The sequence below is a fragment of the Dendropsophus ebraccatus genome, chromosome 13 (assembly GCF_027789765.1).
Source record: "Dendropsophus ebraccatus isolate aDenEbr1 chromosome 13, aDenEbr1.pat, whole genome shotgun sequence".
Classification (NCBI taxonomy): Eukaryota; Metazoa; Chordata; class Amphibia; order Anura; family Hylidae; genus Dendropsophus; species Dendropsophus ebraccatus.
Genome location: NC_091466.1, coordinates 4,324,722 through 4,344,480, shown reverse-complemented (window position 1 = coordinate 4,344,480; position 19,759 = coordinate 4,324,722). Strand labels below are relative to the sequence as shown.

Below are 19,759 nucleotides of genomic sequence, written 5' to 3'. Positions count from 1 at the left end.
GAACTCTGTTCTGGGACACTGCACCGCCATCTTGAAAGAGTCCGTTGTCCATAGACTTACACAGTGCTTTCACCTACCGGAAGTGACAACTACGTGGCAGATGCTGATAAGATGGCGGGCAGTGAGCAGCACATGTTGGACGTCACCACTAAAGTGATCTCGGAGATCGTCGGAGCCCTGGCCTGCTGGTCAGACACAACCTCCTCCAGATCCCGCGACCACAAGCCCGGCGCTGCCACTACGTCCTCTGGCTACGGCTCTGACTACTTCAGGTTCCATGGTCCAGAGGATGAGAACAATGTGTAGGTCACCGTTTGTGAGGCGAAGGGATGAGGAAGGTCACAAGTATTCTCATGCCAAGCCGCTGCCTAGACCTCCCCTGCCACAGTGGCTCCTCGGGGGTGAAACAGAGGTGCTGCAGGAGCTGCCTCCTGACTTCTATAGAAGCTCCAGCGCCGGAGGAAGAAGAGACCAAGCCGGACCCCCACCTGGTGGTGTCAGCGCTGCCCCATATAGATAACCCAGGTACCAGGCGGGTAACCCCTGCTGAGATGGAGAAGGAATTCATCTGGCACTTTGAGAGGCCGCGTCCAGGTCATGTGCTCACTGTACACCTTGGTATATTCCTTGGGGGTGCAGTTTCCACACTGGGGTCACTTGTGGGTGGATTCTGCTGTCTTGGCTTTGTACACATGACATGGCCTCCGTCCTCCATTCCGGCCAAATCCAGCTCCCAAAAGCCAAATGGTGCTCCTTCCCCTTGGAGGCTTGCCCTGAGCTCGCACCCATGCCAGTGTCCGCACAGTGCTGCCTTACCACTCACGGACCCCTGCCAGCCCCCTGAATCTCCCACTCCTGCAACTTCACCACCCGGCTCAGGAATGGTCAGCCAGTGAGTCCGTGGGGCCGGACCCGGCTGCAGTGACTGGCTGAGTGGGACCTTCCTGCCAGGCCGCGATGATACCAGAACCCAGGAGAGACTGGAGCCCGTATGGTGAGAGCGACCATGTGACGGGGCTGCGAGGGCGAGGGGACCCACCAGGAGGCGTCAGGAGACTTGGGGACCCCTCTAATGCAAGGCCAGGCAGCACATGGGAAGGGAACCTTTGTTACCGAGGATTATAGAAGAAACGTCATCACTATGGAGGCCCAAATAATAGGGCACCACAAACCCCTATGTCCCCTACAGAGTGACCACTCCATTCTTTGGGGGTTTCCAGGTTGGGGTATGTGCTATAGTGGGTCTGCTGCGCTAAACTCATATAGTGTCCAGATACACGGCCACCAGTGGGCGCTCATATAGTGTCCAGATACACGGCCACCAGTGGGCGCTCATATAGTGTCCAGATACACGGCCACCAGTGGGCGCTCATATAGTGTCCAGATACACGGGCACCAGTGGGCGCTCATATAGTGTCCAGATACACGGCCACCAGTGGGCACTCATATAGTGTCCAGATACACGGCCACCAGTGGGCACTCATATAGTGTCCAGATACACGGCCACCAGTGGGCGCTCATATAGTGTCCAGATACACGGCCACCAGTGGGCGCTCATATAGTGTCCAGATACACGGGCACCAGTGGGCGCTCATATAGTGTCCAGATACACGGCCACCAGTGGGCGCTCATAGTGTCCAGATACACAGCCACCAGTGGGCGCTCATATAGTGTCCAGATACACGGCCACCAGTGGGCACTCATATAGTGTCCAGATACACAGCCACCAGTGGGCGCTCATATAGTGTCCAGATAAACGGCCACCAGTGGGCGCTCATATAGTGTCCAGATACACAGCCACCAGTGGGCGCTCATATAGTGTCCAGATAAACGGCCACCAGTGGGCGCTCATATAGTGTCCAGATACACGGCCACCAGTGGGCGCTCATATAGTGTCCAGATACACGGCCACCAGTGGGCGCTCATATAGTGTCCAGATACACGGCCACCAGTGGGCGCTCATATAGTGTCCAGATACACGGCCACCAGTGGGCGCTCATATAGTGTCCAGATACACGGCCACCAGTGGGCGCTCATATAGTGTCCAGAAACACGGCCACCAGTGGGCGCTCATATAGTGTCCAGATACACGGCCACCAGTGGGCGCTCATATAGTGTCCAGATACACGGCCACCAGTGGGCGCTCATATAGTGTCCAGATAAACGGCCACCAGTGGGCGCTCATATAGTGTCCAGATACACGGCCACCAGTGGGCGCTCATATAGTGTCCAGATACACGGCCACCAGTGGGCGATCATATAGTGTCCAGATACACGGCCACCAGTGGGCGCTCATATAGTGTCCAGATAAACGGCCACCAGTGGGCGCTCATATAGTGTCCAGATAAACGGCCACCAGTGGGCGCTCATTCAGTGTCCAGATAAACGGCCACCAGTGGGCGCTCATATAGTGTCCAGATACACAGCCAACCAGTTGGCGCTCATATAGTGTCCAGATACACGGCCACCAGTGGGCGCTCATTCAGTGTCCAGATACACGGCCACCAGTGGGCGCTCATATAGTGTCCAGATACACGGCCACCAGTGGGCGCTCATATAGTGTCCAGATACACGGCCACCAGTGGGCGCTCATATAGTGTCCAGATACACGGCCACCAGTGAGCGCTCATAAAGTGTCCAGATACACGGCCACCAGTGGGCGCTCATTCAGTGTCCAGATACACGGCCACCAGTGGGCGCTCATAAAGGGTCCAGATACACGGCCACCAGTGGGCACTCATATAGTGTCCAGATACACGGCCACCAGTGGGCGCTCATATAGTGTCCAGATACACGGCCACCAGTGGGCGCTCATATAGTGTCCAGATACACGGCCACATCATAGTAACCTGTTATCTCTACTCCCATCTGCTGGACACTCTGTGATATTACATCCACATCATAGTAATCTTATATCTCTACTCCCACCTGCTGGACACCCTGTGATATTACATCTACATCATAGTAACCTGATATCTCTACTCCCACCTACTGGACACTCTGTGATATTACATCTACATCATAGTAACCTGTTATCTCTACTCCCACCTGCTGGACACTCTGTGATATTACATCTACATCATAGTAACCTGTTATCTCTACTCCCACCTGCTGGACACCCTGTGATATTACATCTACATCATAGTAACCTGTTATCTCTACTCCCACCTGCTGGACACTCTGTGATATTACATCTACATCATAGTAACCTGTTATCTCTACTCCCACCTGCTGGACACCCTGTGATATTACATCCACATCATAGTAACCTGATATCTCTACTCCCACCTGCTGGACACTCTGTGATATTACATCCACATCATAGTAACCTGATATCTCTACTCCCACCTACTGGACACTCTGTGATATTACATCCACATCATAGTAATCTTATATCTCTACTCCCTCCTGCTGGACACTCTGTGATATTACATCCACATCATAGTAACCTGTTCTCTCTACTCCCACCTGCTGGACACTCTGTGATATTACATCCATATCATAGTAATCTTATGTCTCTACTCCCACCTGCTGGACACTCTGTGATATTACATCCACATCATAGTAACCTGTTATCTCTACTCCCACCTGCTGGACACTCTGTGATATTACATCTACATCATAGTAACCTGATATCTCTACTCCCATCTGCTGGACACTCTGTGATATTACATCTACATCATAGTAACCTGATATCTCTACTCCCATCTGCTGGACACTCTGTGATATTACATCCACATCATAGTAACCTGCTATCTCTACTCCCACCTGCTGGACACTCTGTGATATTACATCCACATCATAGTAACCTGTTATCTCTACTCCCACCTGCTGGACACTCTGTGATATTACATCTACATCATAGTAACCTGATATCTCTACTCCCATCTGCTGGACACTCTGTGATATTAGATCCACATCATTGTAACCTGATATCTCTACTCCCATCTGCTGGACACTCTGTGATATTACATCCACATCATAGTAACCTGTTATCTCTACTCCCACCTGCTGGACACTCTGTGATATTACATCCACATCATAGTAACCTGATATCTCTACTCCCACCTGCTGGACACTCTGCGATATTACATACACATCATAGTAACCTGTTATCTCTACCCCCACCTGCTGGACACTCTGTGATATTACATCCACATCATAGTAACCTGATATCTCTACCCCCACCTGCTGGACACTCTGCGATATTACATACACATCATAGTAACCTGTTATCTCTACCCCCACCTGCTGGACACTCTGTGATATTACATCTACATCATAGTAATCTTACATCTCTACTGCCACCTGCTGGACACTCTGTGATATTACATCCATATCATAGTAACCTGATATCTCTACTCCCATCTGCTGGACACTCTGTGATATTACATCTACATCATAGTAACCTGTTATCTCTACTCCCACCTGCTGGACACTCTGTGATATTACATCTACATCATAGTAACCTGATATCTCTACTCCCATCTGCTGGACACTCTGTGATATTACATCTACATCATAGTAATCTTACATCTCTACTGCCACCTGCTGGACACTCTGTGATATTACATCTACATCATAGTAATCTTATATCTCTACTCCCACCTGCTGGACACTCTGTGATATTACATCTACATCAGAGTAACCTGTTATCTCTACTGCCACCTGCTGGACACTCTGTGATATTACATCTACATCATAGTTATCTTACATCTCTACTCCCACCTGCTGGACACTCTGTGATATTACATCACTACCTGTTATATGACCTATGGTATCACCAGTGACTCAGTCAGTATAACATCTCCATATAAGCACCTTATAGTCCCACATATAACACTTGTATGGTCGGACGAGGCTTGTAAACACACAGGATGGCGGCAGAGATGAGACGCTGAGTCAGCAGGAACCAGACATTTAATGGAGGTGAAAGGTAAAACTTAATGGAGGTAAAAGGGAATGCCCAACAGCCCCGCCCCCCCCACAGAGCAGGTGATGAGGAGGCTGTATATACCAGGTGTATACCCTGACAGCAGGGAGCCCCCCACAGAGCAGGTGATGAGGAGGCTGTATATACCAGGTGTATACCCTGACAGCAGGGAGCTCCCCACAGAGCAGGTGATGAGGAGGCTGTATATACCAGGTGTATACCCTGACAGCAGGGGGCCCCCCACAGAGCAGGTGATGAGGAGGCTGTATATACCAGGTGTATACAGGTGATGAGGACGCTGTATATACCACATGTACGGGGTCCTGTGTACTATGCGTATACCCCGGGGGACAACACCTCATGGCCGCCATCTTTACCGCACACACTCAGGTATTGGACATTTTATTCTGAAATCTCAATAATGAATTAAAGTGAAATGAAAAGTTGTGAGGATGGTGAGAGCAGTATGCTGGGAGTAGTAGTACAATCACATTACAGGGCAGTATGCTGGGAGTAGTAGTACAATCACATTACAGGGCAGTATGCTGGGAGTAGTAGTACAATCACATTACAGAGCAGTATGCTGGGAGTAGTAGTACAATCCCATTAGAGGGGTCATACAGGGTAGCGTGGGCTGAGGACGCCCTCTAGATCCAGATGTCAGAGCTGCAGTCGCCGCCCGGATAGCGACACTCGTGAGCCAAGACCGGACCATCCGGCTCCTTCCCAAAATCCACCAGGAAGTCGGGATTCAGCTGGAGACCCCCCTTGTCTGTGTCCACATCAATCTGCAGCATGACAGAGCCGTCCCTGAGGTGAAGACATGGAGGGGATTAGACACAGCATGTACCACAGATGTATCCACTTCCAGCAGCCTGTATCTAATCCCACCATAGAGCGGACACTTACCGGATCATGTCGGGGTAGAACTGCTTGTCCCATCCGCTGTACAGAGAGGTGGTGACATAGAGCCGCCTCCCGTCCAGGCTGAGCTGGATCATCTGAGGACCCCCGGGGACCCTCCGACCCTGCAAGACACACAGGACAGGATGTGAGGGGGAGGACCGAGGTGATATTGGAGGGGGGGCGGTAATATGATGTCGGGGCCGGGTGATGTGAGGGGGGCTGTAGGGGGGGATGATGTGAGGGGGGATGATGTGAGGGGGGCGGGTGATGTGGGGGGGGGATGATGTGGGGGGGGGGATGATGTGAGGGGGGCTGTGGGGGGGGGGAATGATGTGAGGGCGGCTGTGGGGGGGGGATGATGTGAGGGGGGCTGTGGGGGGGGGGATGATGTGAGGGGGGGCTGTGGGGGGGGGGAGCGGGTGATGTGGCGGGGGGATGATGTGAGGGAGGCTGTGGTGGGGGCCGGGTGATGTAAGGGGGGCTGTGGTGGGGGGGGGCTGGGTGATGTGAGAGGGGCTGTGGGGGGGGGGGGGGCTGGGTGATGTGGGGGGGGGGGGCCGGGTGATGTGAGGGGGGCTGGGTGATGTGAGAGGGGCTGTGGAGGGGGCTGGGGTGATGTGAGGGGGGCTGTGGGGGGGGGCCGGGTAATGTGAGGGGGGCTGTGGGGGGGGGCCGGGTAATGTGAGGGGGGCTGTGGGGGGGGGGGGGCGGGTAATGTGAGAGGGGCTGTGGGGGGGGGCCGGGTAATGTGAGAGGGGCTGTGGGGGGTCTGGGTGATGTTAAGAGGTCGGGGGTCTGCAGGTTACTCACCTTTACTATCACTGGGTCAGGATGACTTTTCAGCTCCTTGTCTTCCAGCACAGTCACCGGACCCCCACTCAGGACGCTGCCCCCTAGGAATATCTGCAGATAGAAGAACACATGGAGGGTGAGCGGCTATCAGGAGCACAGTGCCTCCCGGAGGTGTCACATGACTGTGGGCAGTGTCTCTGGGGTCACATGACTGCAGATACCGCCCCAGTGTCTCTGGGGTCACGTGACTGCGCCCTCCAGTGTCTCTGGGGTCACGTGACTGCGCCCTCCACTGCCCCCGGGGTCGCCTACCTGTCCCACCATTTTGGGGTGACGGCTGTCAGTGATGTCATACTGCCTGATGTCACCGTGCAGCCAGTTACTGAAGTACAGGAAGCGGTCGTCCAATGAGAGCAGGATATCAGTGATCAGACCTGTGGGGGGCAGCAGAGAGGGGGTTACTGTGCCCCAAATCATTTTATAGGCGACCAATCACAACCCAGGTGTCACTGACCAGTCACATGATCCAGCAACCAGAATAAGCAACAGCGCCACCACATGCACCTACTGTGTACGACATATACAATAACATCCTGGATGTGGGGACATTATATGGCGACAGGGCACCCTGGATATTATAAGTGGGGCGGGGCACCCCGGATATTATAAGTGGGGCGGGGCACCCTGGATATTACAAGTGGGGCGGGGCACCCTGGATATTACAAGTGGGACGGGGCACCCTGGATATTATAAGTGGGGCGGGGCACCCCGGATATTATAAGTGGGGCGGGGCACCCTGGATATTACAAGTGGGGCGGGGCACCCTGCATATTATAAGTGGGGCGGGGCACCCTGGATATTACAAGTGGGGCGGGGCACCCTGCATATTATAAGTGGGGCGGGGCACCCTGCATATTATAAGTGGGGCGGGGCACCCTGGATATTACAAGTGGGGCGGGGCACCCTGGATATTACAAGTGGGGCGGGGCACCCTGGATATTACAAGTGGGGCGGGGCACCCTGCATATTATAAGTGGGGCGGGGCACCCTGGATATTATAAGTGGGGCGGGGCACCCTGGATATTACAAGTGGGGCGGGGCACCCTGGATATTACAAGTGGGGCGGGGCACCCTGCATATTATAAGTGGGGCGGGGCACCCTGGATATTATAAGTGGGGCGGGGCACCCTGGATATTATAAGTGGGGCGGGGCACCCTGGATATTACAAGTGGGGCGGGGTATCCTTAATATTATAAGTGGGACGGGGTATCCTGGATATTATAAGTGGGGCAGAGTCTCCTGGATATCCCTCCCCCCGGGTGTTATACATGGCGATTATATGGATATGTCCTCTGCCCGGTGTTTATGGGGCCGGAGGCGTCTGATGTTCAGGCAGCCGGAGTTTATAGGGTGGTTAAGTGTTTATATGAGCGTGTAAAGCTATTAGCCCCCGGAGCAGATGTGCGCTGTATATCCAGGTATACGGGAGGAATCCAGGCCACAGGCTCTGCACCATGAGAAGCTACACTGCAGAAACAGCAAAGCCAGGTACACCAAACCAGCAGGGGCTGAGGGGACAGGTGAGCTCCTGACAGCTAATGGGGAAGAACAGTGAGTGCAGCTCTGGAGGATGAGACATCATGTATGTAAGAGCAGAATAGTGAGTGCAGCTCTGGAGGATAAAATATGATGCAGCTCAGGGTTCCTCACACAGCACCACTCACCTGGCATCTCAGGTAATGCCCATCCCTGGACCTTCTTGGCCGGCACATGGATCACCTTCTCTGCAGCCCATTTTCCATCCTGAGAAAGGAAGACAAGCGATGTCAGCATGACGGGCAGCATCCTCAGCGCCTCCGGGAGACGGGCGGCATCCTCAGCGCCTCCGGGAGACGGGCGGCATCCTCAGCGCCTCCGGGAGACGGGCGGCATCCTCAGCGCCTCCGGGAGACGGGCGGCATCCTCAGCGCCTCCGGGAGACGGGCGGCATCCTCAGCGCCTCCGGGAGACGGGCGGCATCCTCAGCGCCTCCGGGAGACGGGCGGCATCCTCAGCGCCTCCGGGAGACGGGCGGCATCCTCAGCGCCTCCGGGAGACACACGGTGTGGGGGAGCACTTATGTCTGAGGAGTATTCCCCGGACGAGGTGTTCCCCATATTCGGAGCCCCCGGAATCCCCCCTCAGCCTCACCTTTGCCTTATAGAACCGGAACACCGAGCTGCTGAGGGCGCAGCCGACGAACCCCTCGGCAGCCTCCGGATTGTGCAGGAAGCGGATCTCCAGGGGGATTCTGCCGTCCTCCCCCAGGTCCAGGCTCTGTATACGGGTGCGCTTGCTCCAGTCCCATACATGGATCTGGCGGCCATAGTGCCCTGGAAAACAGAAGCTGCATGAGGCCCAGGATGAAGAATGAGGAGATGGCGGCTCTGAGCGACCATCCTACCTACCTGTTGTTACGTCTTCTACCTTGAATCCGTTCTGAAAAACCTTTGGGGTCCCCCACTCGGTGCTGATCATGACGTTGTGCCGTGGTTGGTACCAGAAGTCGTAGCCGTACGGTGCTGCTTGTCCTTCTACCTCCCAGTTCCCCTTCACTTCAAATGTCTCCCCGTCCAGCAAGACGAAGCCCCCTGAGATGTGGAGCAGAGAGGTGACTGGGGGTGTTGGAGGGCTGTGTCCCTGCTTCATGGAGACCTGTCATACTACCTGGTTGTATTGGGCTTCTCAGTCTGATCTCACATACCTTGTGTTTACAGACTGAGCCCTCCTGTACCAAGACAGCAGTCTTTTCATTATAATAGAAAAGTGCTCCAAAATCCCAGGGGGTCTTCCCTCTGGATGTAGAATCCCAGCTATGAGTATTGTATGGCTTACCTGCAAAACCCCTGCACTCTCTGGAGTCAGAGAGGAGCACAGAAGCATTGCAGGCTAGCACTGGCATACACATAGCTTGGATTCTGCATCGAAGGGATACACCCCCTGGGCTTTTGGAGCACATTTCCATAATAGTAAAAAGACGGCTGTTTTGGCACTGGAAGCTCAGTCTGTAAACACAAGGTATGCGTGATATCAGACTGAGAAGCCCAATACAGCCATATGCAACCACCTAAAACCCTGTGACTTCTGTGCCCACCTTTGCCATTTCCATCAGGGTCTCCCAGGGTGCTGATCATGATTTCCCCGCAGCCCAGGCAGTGAGAGGTGTGCAGATTCCCCAGACCGCACTTCTTCTTCACCTCCTCTGGTTCCACCACCTGCAAAGTGGAGGATTAGACATGGCCGCCATCACCCCGGAGGATGAAGCCTCTGTCGGGGGGGGGGGGGGGGAGGCGGTCAGGTGACACCCACCTTGTGGAGGCGAGGGGCCCGCGGGTCAGTGCCCACATCCACAACGTAGATCCGGGAAGAGATGAGACAAGGCAGGATCAGCTTGTTCCTCACTTTGGAGGGGTCCCCGAAGCAGCTGCTGCAGGTGTTCCAGCCTGAGTGGTGCAGCTCATCGTTCACATTGGGCATGGGCAGACGGTGAATGACCTGGAATACGGAGAACGAGTCCTCACCTGCGCCCACAGGACCCCAGCCTCCCCGGGGGGGATCTACACCCACAGTGTCTAGAACCATGCTGAGGGTGGGGGTCTCTGCGGCTATTACCTGGGAGTACGCGGCAGATCCAGGCTTCACATCCACCGTGGCCAAGTAGTCCGGCTTCTTAATCCCGGTGTTGCGGTAGATACAAGGCACGTAGATCAGCTCCTCCCGGGGACCTGTACATGAGGGGCACAGAACAGGAGAAGAGCAGAGACCCTGGTGTGAGCGGACCCCGACATGACTCCCCTCCACGTGAGCGCCCCCCATGATGGAAATAGAGATGCGATAGAGACCCCAGAGAAGAGTGGACCCGACACGACTCCCCATCCCCCACCCCTGTGTAAGCGGACCCCAACACGACTCCCCATCCCCCACCCCTGTGTAAGCGGACCCCGACATGACTCCCCCACCCCCGTGTCAGCGGAACCCGACATGACTCCTCCACCCCTGTGTGAGCGGACCCCGACATGATTTCCCCTCCCTCACCCCAGTGTGAGCGGACCCCGACATGACTCCCCCACCCCTGTGTGAGCGGACCCCGACATGACTCCTCCACCCCTGTGTGAGCGGACCCCGACATGATTTCCCCTCCCTCACCCCAGTGTGAGCGGACCCCGACATGACTCCCCCACCCCTGTGTGAGCGGACCCCGACATGACTCCCCCACCCCTGTGTGAGTGGACCCCGACATGACTCCTCCACCCCTGTGTGAGCGGACCCCGACATGACTCCCCCACCCCTGTGTGAGCGAACCCCGACATGACTTTCAATCCCCCACTTCTTTGTGAGCGGACCCGACATGACTCCCCCTCCCCCACCCCCCTGTCAGTGGACCCCCCAAAGGATATGTGGCTGCTGGGCTGATCCCCTCTGTACCTTTCATGGCGTCCAGAGGCGTCTTGTATCCGGGGCCGCAGGATGATCCGCATTGAGCTGCAGAGGAGAAGACGAGAGTCAGGATGGTGGCGGCTCTGGACATGTATTGGAGTCACCCATGACATCACAGGACCAATCTGTGTCCACGATTCCTGACTTGTACTCTTGGAGGGACCTATGGTTCTGTTCATCCTGATCTTCCTGGTTACTGGGGGGCGGGGGCACTGCATAGTGTGTGGGGGCACTATGAGGAGGTAACTGGTATGTGAGGCACTATTAGGGGGTAACTAGTGTGTGGGGCACTATTAGGGGGTAACTGGTGTGTGGGGCACTATTAGGGGGTAACTGGTGTGTGGGGCACTATTAGGAGGTAACTGGGGTGTGTGGGGCACTATTAGGGGGTAACTAGTGTGTGGGGCACTATTAGGGGGTAACTGGTGTGTGGGGCACTATTAGGAGGTAACTGGGGTGTGGGGCACTATTAGGAGGTAACTAGTGTATGGGGCACTATTAGAGGGTAACTGGTGTGTGGGGCACTATTAGGAGGTAACTGGGGTGTGGGGCACTATTAGGAGGTAACTGGGGTGTGGGGCACTATTAGGGGGTAACTGGTGTGTGGGGCACTATTAGGAGGTAACTGGGGTGTGGGGCACTATTAGGGGGTAACTGGTGTGTGGGGCACTATTAGAGGGTAACTGGTGTGTGGGGCACTATGAGGAGGTAACTGGGGTGTGGGGCACTATTAGGAGGTAACTGGTGTGTGGGGCACTATTAGGAGGTAACTGGTATGTGAGGCACTATTAGGAGGTAACTGGGGTGTGGGGCACTATTAGGGGGTAACTGGGGTGTGGGGCACTATTAGGAGGTAACTGGTGTGTGGGGCACTATTAGGAGGTAACTGGTGTGTGGGGCACTATTAGGAGGTAACTGGGGTGTGGGGCACTATTAGGGGGTAACTGGTGTGTGGGGCACTATTAGGAGGTAACTGGGGTGTTGGGCACTATAAGGAGGTAACTGGGGTGTGGGGCACTATTAGGGGGTAACTAGTGTATGGGGCACTATTAGGAGGTAACTAGTGTATGGGGCACTATTAGGAGGTAACTGGGGTGTGGGGCACTATTAGGAGGTAACTGGGGTGTGGGGCACTATTAGGAGGTAACTGGGGTGTGGGGCACTATTAGGAGGTAACTAGTGTATGGGGCACTATTAGGAGGTAACTGGTGTGTGGGGCACTATTAGGGGGTAACTGGTGTGTGAGGCACTATTAGGAGGTAACTGGTGTGTGGGGCACTATTAGGGGGTAACTGGTGTGTGGGGCACTATTAGGAGGTAACTGGGGTGTGGGGCACTATTAGAGGGTAACTGGTGTGTGGGGCACTATTAGAGGGTAACTGGTGTGTGGGGCACTATTAGGAGGTAACTGGTGTGTGGGGCACTATTAGGAGGTAACTGGTGTGTGGGGCACTATAAGGGGGTGAGTAGTGTATGGGGCACTATTAGGAGGTAACTTGGGTGTGAGGCACTATTAGGAGGTAACTGGGGTGTGGGGCACTATTAGAGGGTAACTGGTGTGTGGGGCACTATTAGAGGGTAACTGGTGTGTGGGGCACTATGAGGAGGTAACTGGGGTGTGGGGCACTATTAGGAGGTAACTGGTGTGTGGGGCACTATTAGGAGGTAACTGGTGTGTGGGGCACTATTAGAGGGTAACTGGTGTGTGGGGCACTATGAGGAGGTAACTGGTGTGTGGGGCACTATTAGGAGGTAACTGGGGTGTGGGGCACTATTAGGAGGTAACTGGTGTGTGGGGCACTATTAGGAGGTAACTGGTGTGTGGGGCACTATTAGGAGGTAACTGGGGTGTGGGGCACTATTAGGGGGTAACTGGTGTGTGGGGCACTATTAGGGGGTAACTGGTGTGTGGGGCACTATTAGGGGGTAACTGGTGTGTTGGGCACTATTAGGGGGTAACTGGTGTGTGGGGCACTATTAGGAGGTAACTGGGGTGTGGGGCACTATTAGGAGGTAACTGGGGTGTGGGGCACTATTAGGGGGTAACTGGTGTGTGGGGCACTATTAGGAGGTAACTGGGGTGTGTGGGGCACTATTAGGGGGTAACTAGTGTGTGGGGCACTATTAGGAGGTAACTAGTGTGTGGGGCACTATTAGGAGGTAACTGGTGTGTGGGGCACTATTAGAGGGTAACTGGTGTGTGGGGCACTATGAGGAGGTAACTGGGGTGTGGGGCACTATTAGGAGGTAACTGGGGTGTGGGGCACTATTAGGAGGTAACTGGTGTGTGGGGCACTATTAGGAGGTAACTGGTGTGTGGGGCACTATTAGGAGGTAACTGGGGTGTGGGGCACTATTAGGGGGTAACTGGTGTGTGGGGCACTATTAGGGGGTAACTGGTGTGTGGGGCACTATTAGGGGGTAACTGGTGTGTTGGGCACTATTAGGGGGTAACTGGTGTGTGGGGCACTATTAGGAGGTAACTGGGGTGTGGGGCACTATTAGGAGGTAACTGGGGTGTGGGGCACTATTAGGGGGTAACTGGTGTGTGGGGCACTATTAGGAGGTAACTGGGGTGTGTGGGGCACTATTAGGAGGTAACTGGTGTGTGGGGCACTATTAGGAGGTAACTGGGGTGTGGGGCACTATTAGGAGGTAACTGGGGTGTGGGGCACTATTAGGAGGTAACTGGGGTGTGGGGCACTATTAGGAGGTAACTGGTGTGTGGGGCACTATTAGGAGGTAACTGGGGTGTGGGGCACTATTAGGAGGTAACTGGGGTGTGGGGCACTATTAGGGGGTAACTGGTGTGTGGGGCACTATTAGGAGGTAACTGGGGTGTGGGGCACTATTAGGGGGTAACTGGTGTGTGGGGCACTATTAGGAGGTAACTGGGGTGTGGGGCACTATTAGGAGGTAACTGGGGTGTGGGGCACTATTAGGAGGTAACTGGGGTGTGGGGACCTATTAGGGGGTAACTGGTTTGTGGGGCACTATTAGGAGGTAACTGGTGTGTGGGGCACTATTAGGGGGTAACTGGTGTGTGGGGCACTATTAGGAGGTAACTGGTGTGTGGGGCACTATTAGGGGGTAAGTAGTGTGTGGGGCACTATAAGGGGGTGAGTAGTGTATGGGGCACTATTAGGGGGTAACTAGTGTATGGGGCACTAAAAGGGGGTGAGTAGTGTATGGGGCACTATTAGGGGGTAACTGGTGTGTGGGGCACTATTAGGGCAGCTAGCAGTGCAGGGGTTAATGGATCCCACTATACGTCTCCAGCTTATTATATGGATACCCCCTCCTCCCGGTTGCATTATGGGAATGTGGATCCGGACACGTAGCAGGGGAGAAGGGAGCGCCGCACACACAGCACCCGGAGAGGAGACAGGACAGTACGAGGGGATACGTGCCGATGTCAGATACATCCTGGATGAGATACAGCTGTGTGGTCTGACCGCAGGCGCCACTATACTGCATGACAATGTACTACAGCAATATACCATCCATATAGGAGTACAGGACATATAATACCGCTATATACCATCCATATAGGAGTACAGGACATATAATACCGCTATATACCATCCATATAGGAGCACAGGACATATACTACCCCTATATACCATCCATATAGGAGCACAGGACATATACTACCCCTATATACCATCCATATAGGAGTACAGGACATATAATACCGCTATATACCATCCATATAGGAGTACAGGACATATAATACCGCTATATACCATCCATATAGGAGTACAGGACATATACCACCGCTATATACCATCCATATAGGAGTACAGGACATATACCACTGCTATATACCATCCATATAGGAGTACTGGACATATACTACAGCTATATACCATCCATATAGGAGTACAGGACATATAATACCGCTATATACCATCCATAAAGGAGCACAGGACATATACCACCGCTATATACCGTCCATATAGGAGCACAGGACATATACCACCGCTATATACCATCCATATAGGAGCACAGGACATATAATACCGCTATATACCATCCGTAAAGGAGTACAGGACATATACCCCCCCCCCCCCCCCCCCCCCCAGGACTGTCACATCTCAGCCACACGGCTGACTCCAGAGAGCAATAGCTTACATGAAGCTAGCAGACACACTATAAACCTATTGCTGAGTAGTAACAGCGTCTTCCTGTGTGGTGCCTGACAGGAGACAGTCAGCATGGCAATGACTGCTGAGTAACCCCAGGTTAGTGCCGTCGGCTGTCATCTGGTGGTTGCACCGCACCACAGAGCACAATCTACCACCGCCATCTCATTGTGGCTGCATGCTCCATGCCGGAGTATTGGTGCAGTGCCAGCTGGATTCTGTTCTGCATGAAGTGGAGGAAAGTTTAGGGGGGTAGAGAGAGGGGAGTAGAGGGGCAGGAGAGGAGGACGGGGCAGGACTCACCCATGGCACAGTCTATCTGTCTCTCCCGGCTGCTGTCTCTTCTCCTCTGGACAGGTCTGGCCACTTCTTTACAAAGTCTGTGGGAAGGAGAGAGTGAGGGGAGGGGGAGGTGCAAACTTTGTAATCATTACATACAGAGAAGTCAGCACAGGAACAAGGGGCACAAACATGGAGCCCCCTGCACAGTAATCTCCTGGGGGGGAGTAGAGACATGGAGCCCCCTGCACAGTAATCTCCTGGGGGGAGGCGGGGGGGTACAGACATGGAGCCCCCTGCACAGTAATCTCCTGGGGGGAGGCGGGGGGTACAGACATGGAGCCCCCTGCACAGTAATCTCCTGGGGGGAGGGGGGGGGGTACAGACATGGAGCCCCCTGCACAGTAATCTCCTGGGGGGAGGGGGGGGTACAGACATGGAGCCCCCTGCATAGTAATCTCCTGGGGGGGGGAGGGGTACAGACATGGAGCCCCCTGCACAGTAATCTCCTGGGGGGAGGGGGGGTACAGACATGGAGCCCCCTGCACAGTAATCTCCTGGGGGGAGGCGGGGGGGTACAGACATGGAGCCCCCTGCACAGTAATCTCCTGGGGGGAGGGGGGGGGGGTACAGACATGGAGCCCCCTGCACAGTAATCTCCTGGGGGGAGGCGGGGGGGTACAGACATGGAGCCCCCTGCATAGTAATCTCCTGGGGGGAGGCGGGGGGGTACAGACATGGAGCCCCCTGCACAGTAATCTCCTGGGGGGCGGCGGGGGGGTACAGACATGGAGCCCCCTGCACAGTAATCTCCTGGGGGGAGGCGGGGGGTACAGACATGGAGCCCCCTGCATAGTAATCTCCTGGGGGGGGAGGGGTACAGACATGGAGCCCCCTGCATAGTAATCTCCTGGGGGGGGAGGGGTACAGACATGGAGCCCCCTGCATAGTAATCTCCTGGGGGGGGAGGGGTACAGACATGGAGCCCCCTGCACAGTAATCTCCTGGGGGGGGGGAGGGGGGGTACAGACATGGAGCCCCCTGCATAGTAATCTCCTGGGGGGGGAGGGGTACAGACATGGAGCCCCCTGCACAGTAATCTCCTGGGGGGAGGGGGGGGGGGGGTACAGACATGGAGCCCCCTGCATAGTAATCTCCGGGGGGGAGGCGGGGGGGTACAGACATGGAGCCCCCTGCATAGTAATCTCCTGGGGGGGAGGGGGGGGGGTACAGACATGGAGCCCCCTGCATAGTAATCTCCTGGGGGGGGAGGGGTACAGACATGGAGCCCCCTGCACAGTAATCTCCTGGGGGGAGGGGGGGGGGTACAGACATGGAGCCCCCTGCATAGTAATCTCCTGGGGGGGGGGGGGGGGGGTACAGACATGGAGCCCCCTGCATAGTAATCTCCTGGGGGGGGAGGGGTACAGACATGGAGCCCCCTGCACAGTAATCTCCTGGGGGGAGGGGGGGGGGTACAGACATGGAGCCCCCTGCACAGTAATCTCCTGGGGGGGGTACAGACATGGAGCCCCCTGCACAGTAATCTCCTGGGTGGAGGGGGGGGGGGTACAGACATGGAGCCCCCTGCATAGTAATCTCCTGGGGGGAGGGGGGGGTACAGACATGGAGCCCCCTGCACAGTAATCTCCTGGGGGGAGGGGGGGGGTACAGACATGGAGCCCCCTGCATAGTAATCTCCTGGGGGGAGGGGGGGGGGTACAGACATGGAGCCCCCTGCACAGTAATCTCCTGGGGGGGGGGTACAGACATGGAGCCCCCTGCACAGTAATCTCCTGGGGGGAGGGGGGGGTACAGACATGGAGCCCCCTGCATAGTAATCTCCTGGGGGGGGGAGGGGTACAGACATGGAGCCCCCTGCACAGTAATCTCCTGGGGGGAGGGGGGGGGTACAGACATGGAGCCCCCTGCACAGTAATCTCCTGGCTCCTCTTCCACACCAAGAATCTCCAGTCTTCGGCATGCTGGGAGTTGTAGTTTTGAAGCAGCTGGAGGAAGTGAATGGCTTATATCACGATATGTAATGTACTGTGCTCCAGGCGCCCCCTGCAGGTGACAATGGATCAAAGCCAGAAGATCTCTTACCTGGAGCCCCTCTAGTCTACAGCCCTGGTGGGGGCCCCAACACGCAGCAAGGATAATATAGCTCCTGGACACTTGCGGAGTCTTCTGGTGGGGGGGCTGGAGGGACGTCGGGGGACCTATGGGGGGGACGTAACAGAGGAACACTGAGTGATCGAGTCCTAACCTCCACACTATGGCTTCTCCCTCCACTGTGGTAACTTCTGACCATAGGAGGAGCTGACCACATGACCAGACTGCCTACTGCTGCTCACCCCACCACTGGAGGGCGCTGTCTGCACAGGTGTATATATACACACAGCCCCCAATGAAACAGAGTGCCCCCCTATAGGAGCCTGCTGCCCTTCAGGATGGGAGCTGCCTGTGTGGACATGAGACCGGCCGCCTGGGTGTATGGACACAATATATAGGCAGCGTAGCAAGCGTAGTCTTATAGAATCCTATGGCTGCATGAGAGGCTGCTGGCAGTGTATGGTATATATAATGAGGAGGTGTATATACAGTGTACGGTATATATAATGAGGAGGTGTATATACAGTGTACGGTATATATGGTGGAGATGTATAAACAGTGTACGGTATATATGGTGGAGGAGTATATACAGTGTACGGTATATATGGTGAGGAGGTGTATAAACAGTGTACGGTATATAGGGCGAGGAGGTGTATATACAGTGTACGGTATATATGGTGAGGTGTATATACAGTGTACGGTATATATGGTGAGGAGGAGTATATACAGTGTACGGTATATATGGTGGAGGAGTATATACAGTGTACGGTATATATGGTGAGGAGGTGTATATACAGTGTACGGTATATATAATGAGGAGGTGTATATACAGTGTACGGTATATAGGGTGAGGAGGTGTATATACAGTGTACGGTATATATGGTGAGGAGGTGTATATACAGTGTACGGTATATAGGGTGAGGAGGTGTATATACAGTGTACGATATATAGGGTGAGCAGGTGTATATACAGTGTACGATATATAGGGTGAGGAGGTGTATATACAGTGTACGGTATATAGGGTGAGGAGGAGTATATACAGTGTACGGTATATATGGTGGAGGAGTATATACAGTGTACGGTATATATGGTGAGGAGGTGTATATACAGTGTACGGTATATATAATGAGGAGGTGTATATACAGTGTACGGTATATATAATGAGGAGGTGTATATACAGTGTACGGTATATAGGGTGAGGAGGTGTATATACAGTGTACGGTATATAGGGTGAGGAGGTGTATGTACAGTGTACGGTATATATGGTGAGGAGGTGTATATACAGTGTACGGTATATATGGTGAGGAGGTGTATATACAGTGTACGGTATATAGGGTGAGGAGGTGTATATACAGTGTACGGTATATATGGTGAGGAGGTGTATATACAGTGTACGGTATATATGGTGAGGAGGTGTATATACAGTGTACGGTATATATGGTGAGGAGGTGTATGTACAGTGTACGGTATATATAATGAGGAGGTGTATATACAGTGTACGGTATATATGGTGGAGGAGTATATACAGTGTACGGTATATATGGTGAGGAGGTGTATATACAGTGTACGGTATATATGGTGAGGAGGTGTATATACAGTGTACGGTATATAGGGTGAGGAGGTGTATATACAGTGTACGGTATATATAATGAGGAGGTGTATATACAGTGTACGGTATATATGGTGAGGAGGTGTATGTACAGTGTACGGTATATAGGGTGAGGAGGTGTATATACAGTGTACGGTATATAGGGTGAGGAGGTGTATGTACAGTGTACGGTATATATGGTGAGGAGGAGTATATACAGTGTACGGTATATATGGTGAGGAGGTGTATATACAGTGTACGGTATATAGGGTGAGGAGGTGTATATACAGTGTACGGTATATATGGTGAGGAGGAGTATATACAGTGTACGGTATATAGGGTGAGGAGGTGTATATACAGTGTACGGTATATATAATGAGGAGGTGTATATACAGTGTACGGTATATATGGTGAGGAGGTGTATGTATATCATGGCTCCGCCAACCAGCTCTCTGTCTCCATCTTGCGGCTGGCGCCGTCTTCAGGCTCCGCCCCTTTTGTCCGCCATCGATCAGTGTCCGGGC

The 19,759-nt window shown here is 54.0% G+C and overlaps 1 protein-coding gene across 1 annotated transcript; it reads right to left on the bottom strand.

Annotated features, from left to right (window-relative positions):
* Positions 1-4,902: 4,902 nt before the first annotated feature.
* SELENBP1 (selenium binding protein 1) lies at positions 4,903-19,755 on the bottom strand. Its single transcript, XM_069949756.1, has 14 exons — positions 19,681-19,755; positions 17,639-17,754; positions 15,557-15,633; positions 11,097-11,153; positions 10,284-10,396; positions 9,981-10,166; positions 9,766-9,886; positions 9,080-9,262; positions 8,823-9,004; positions 8,357-8,435; positions 6,944-7,065; positions 6,650-6,742; positions 5,843-5,961; positions 4,903-5,743 (listed from the first exon to the last, which is right to left on the bottom strand). The coding sequence occupies exons 3-14, from the start codon at positions 15,558-15,560 to the stop codon at positions 5,581-5,583; spliced, it is 1,422 nt and encodes a 473-aa protein (XP_069805857.1). The 5' UTR covers positions 15,561-15,633; positions 17,639-17,754; positions 19,681-19,755; the 3' UTR covers positions 4,903-5,580.
* Positions 19,756-19,759: the final 4 nt, after the last annotated feature.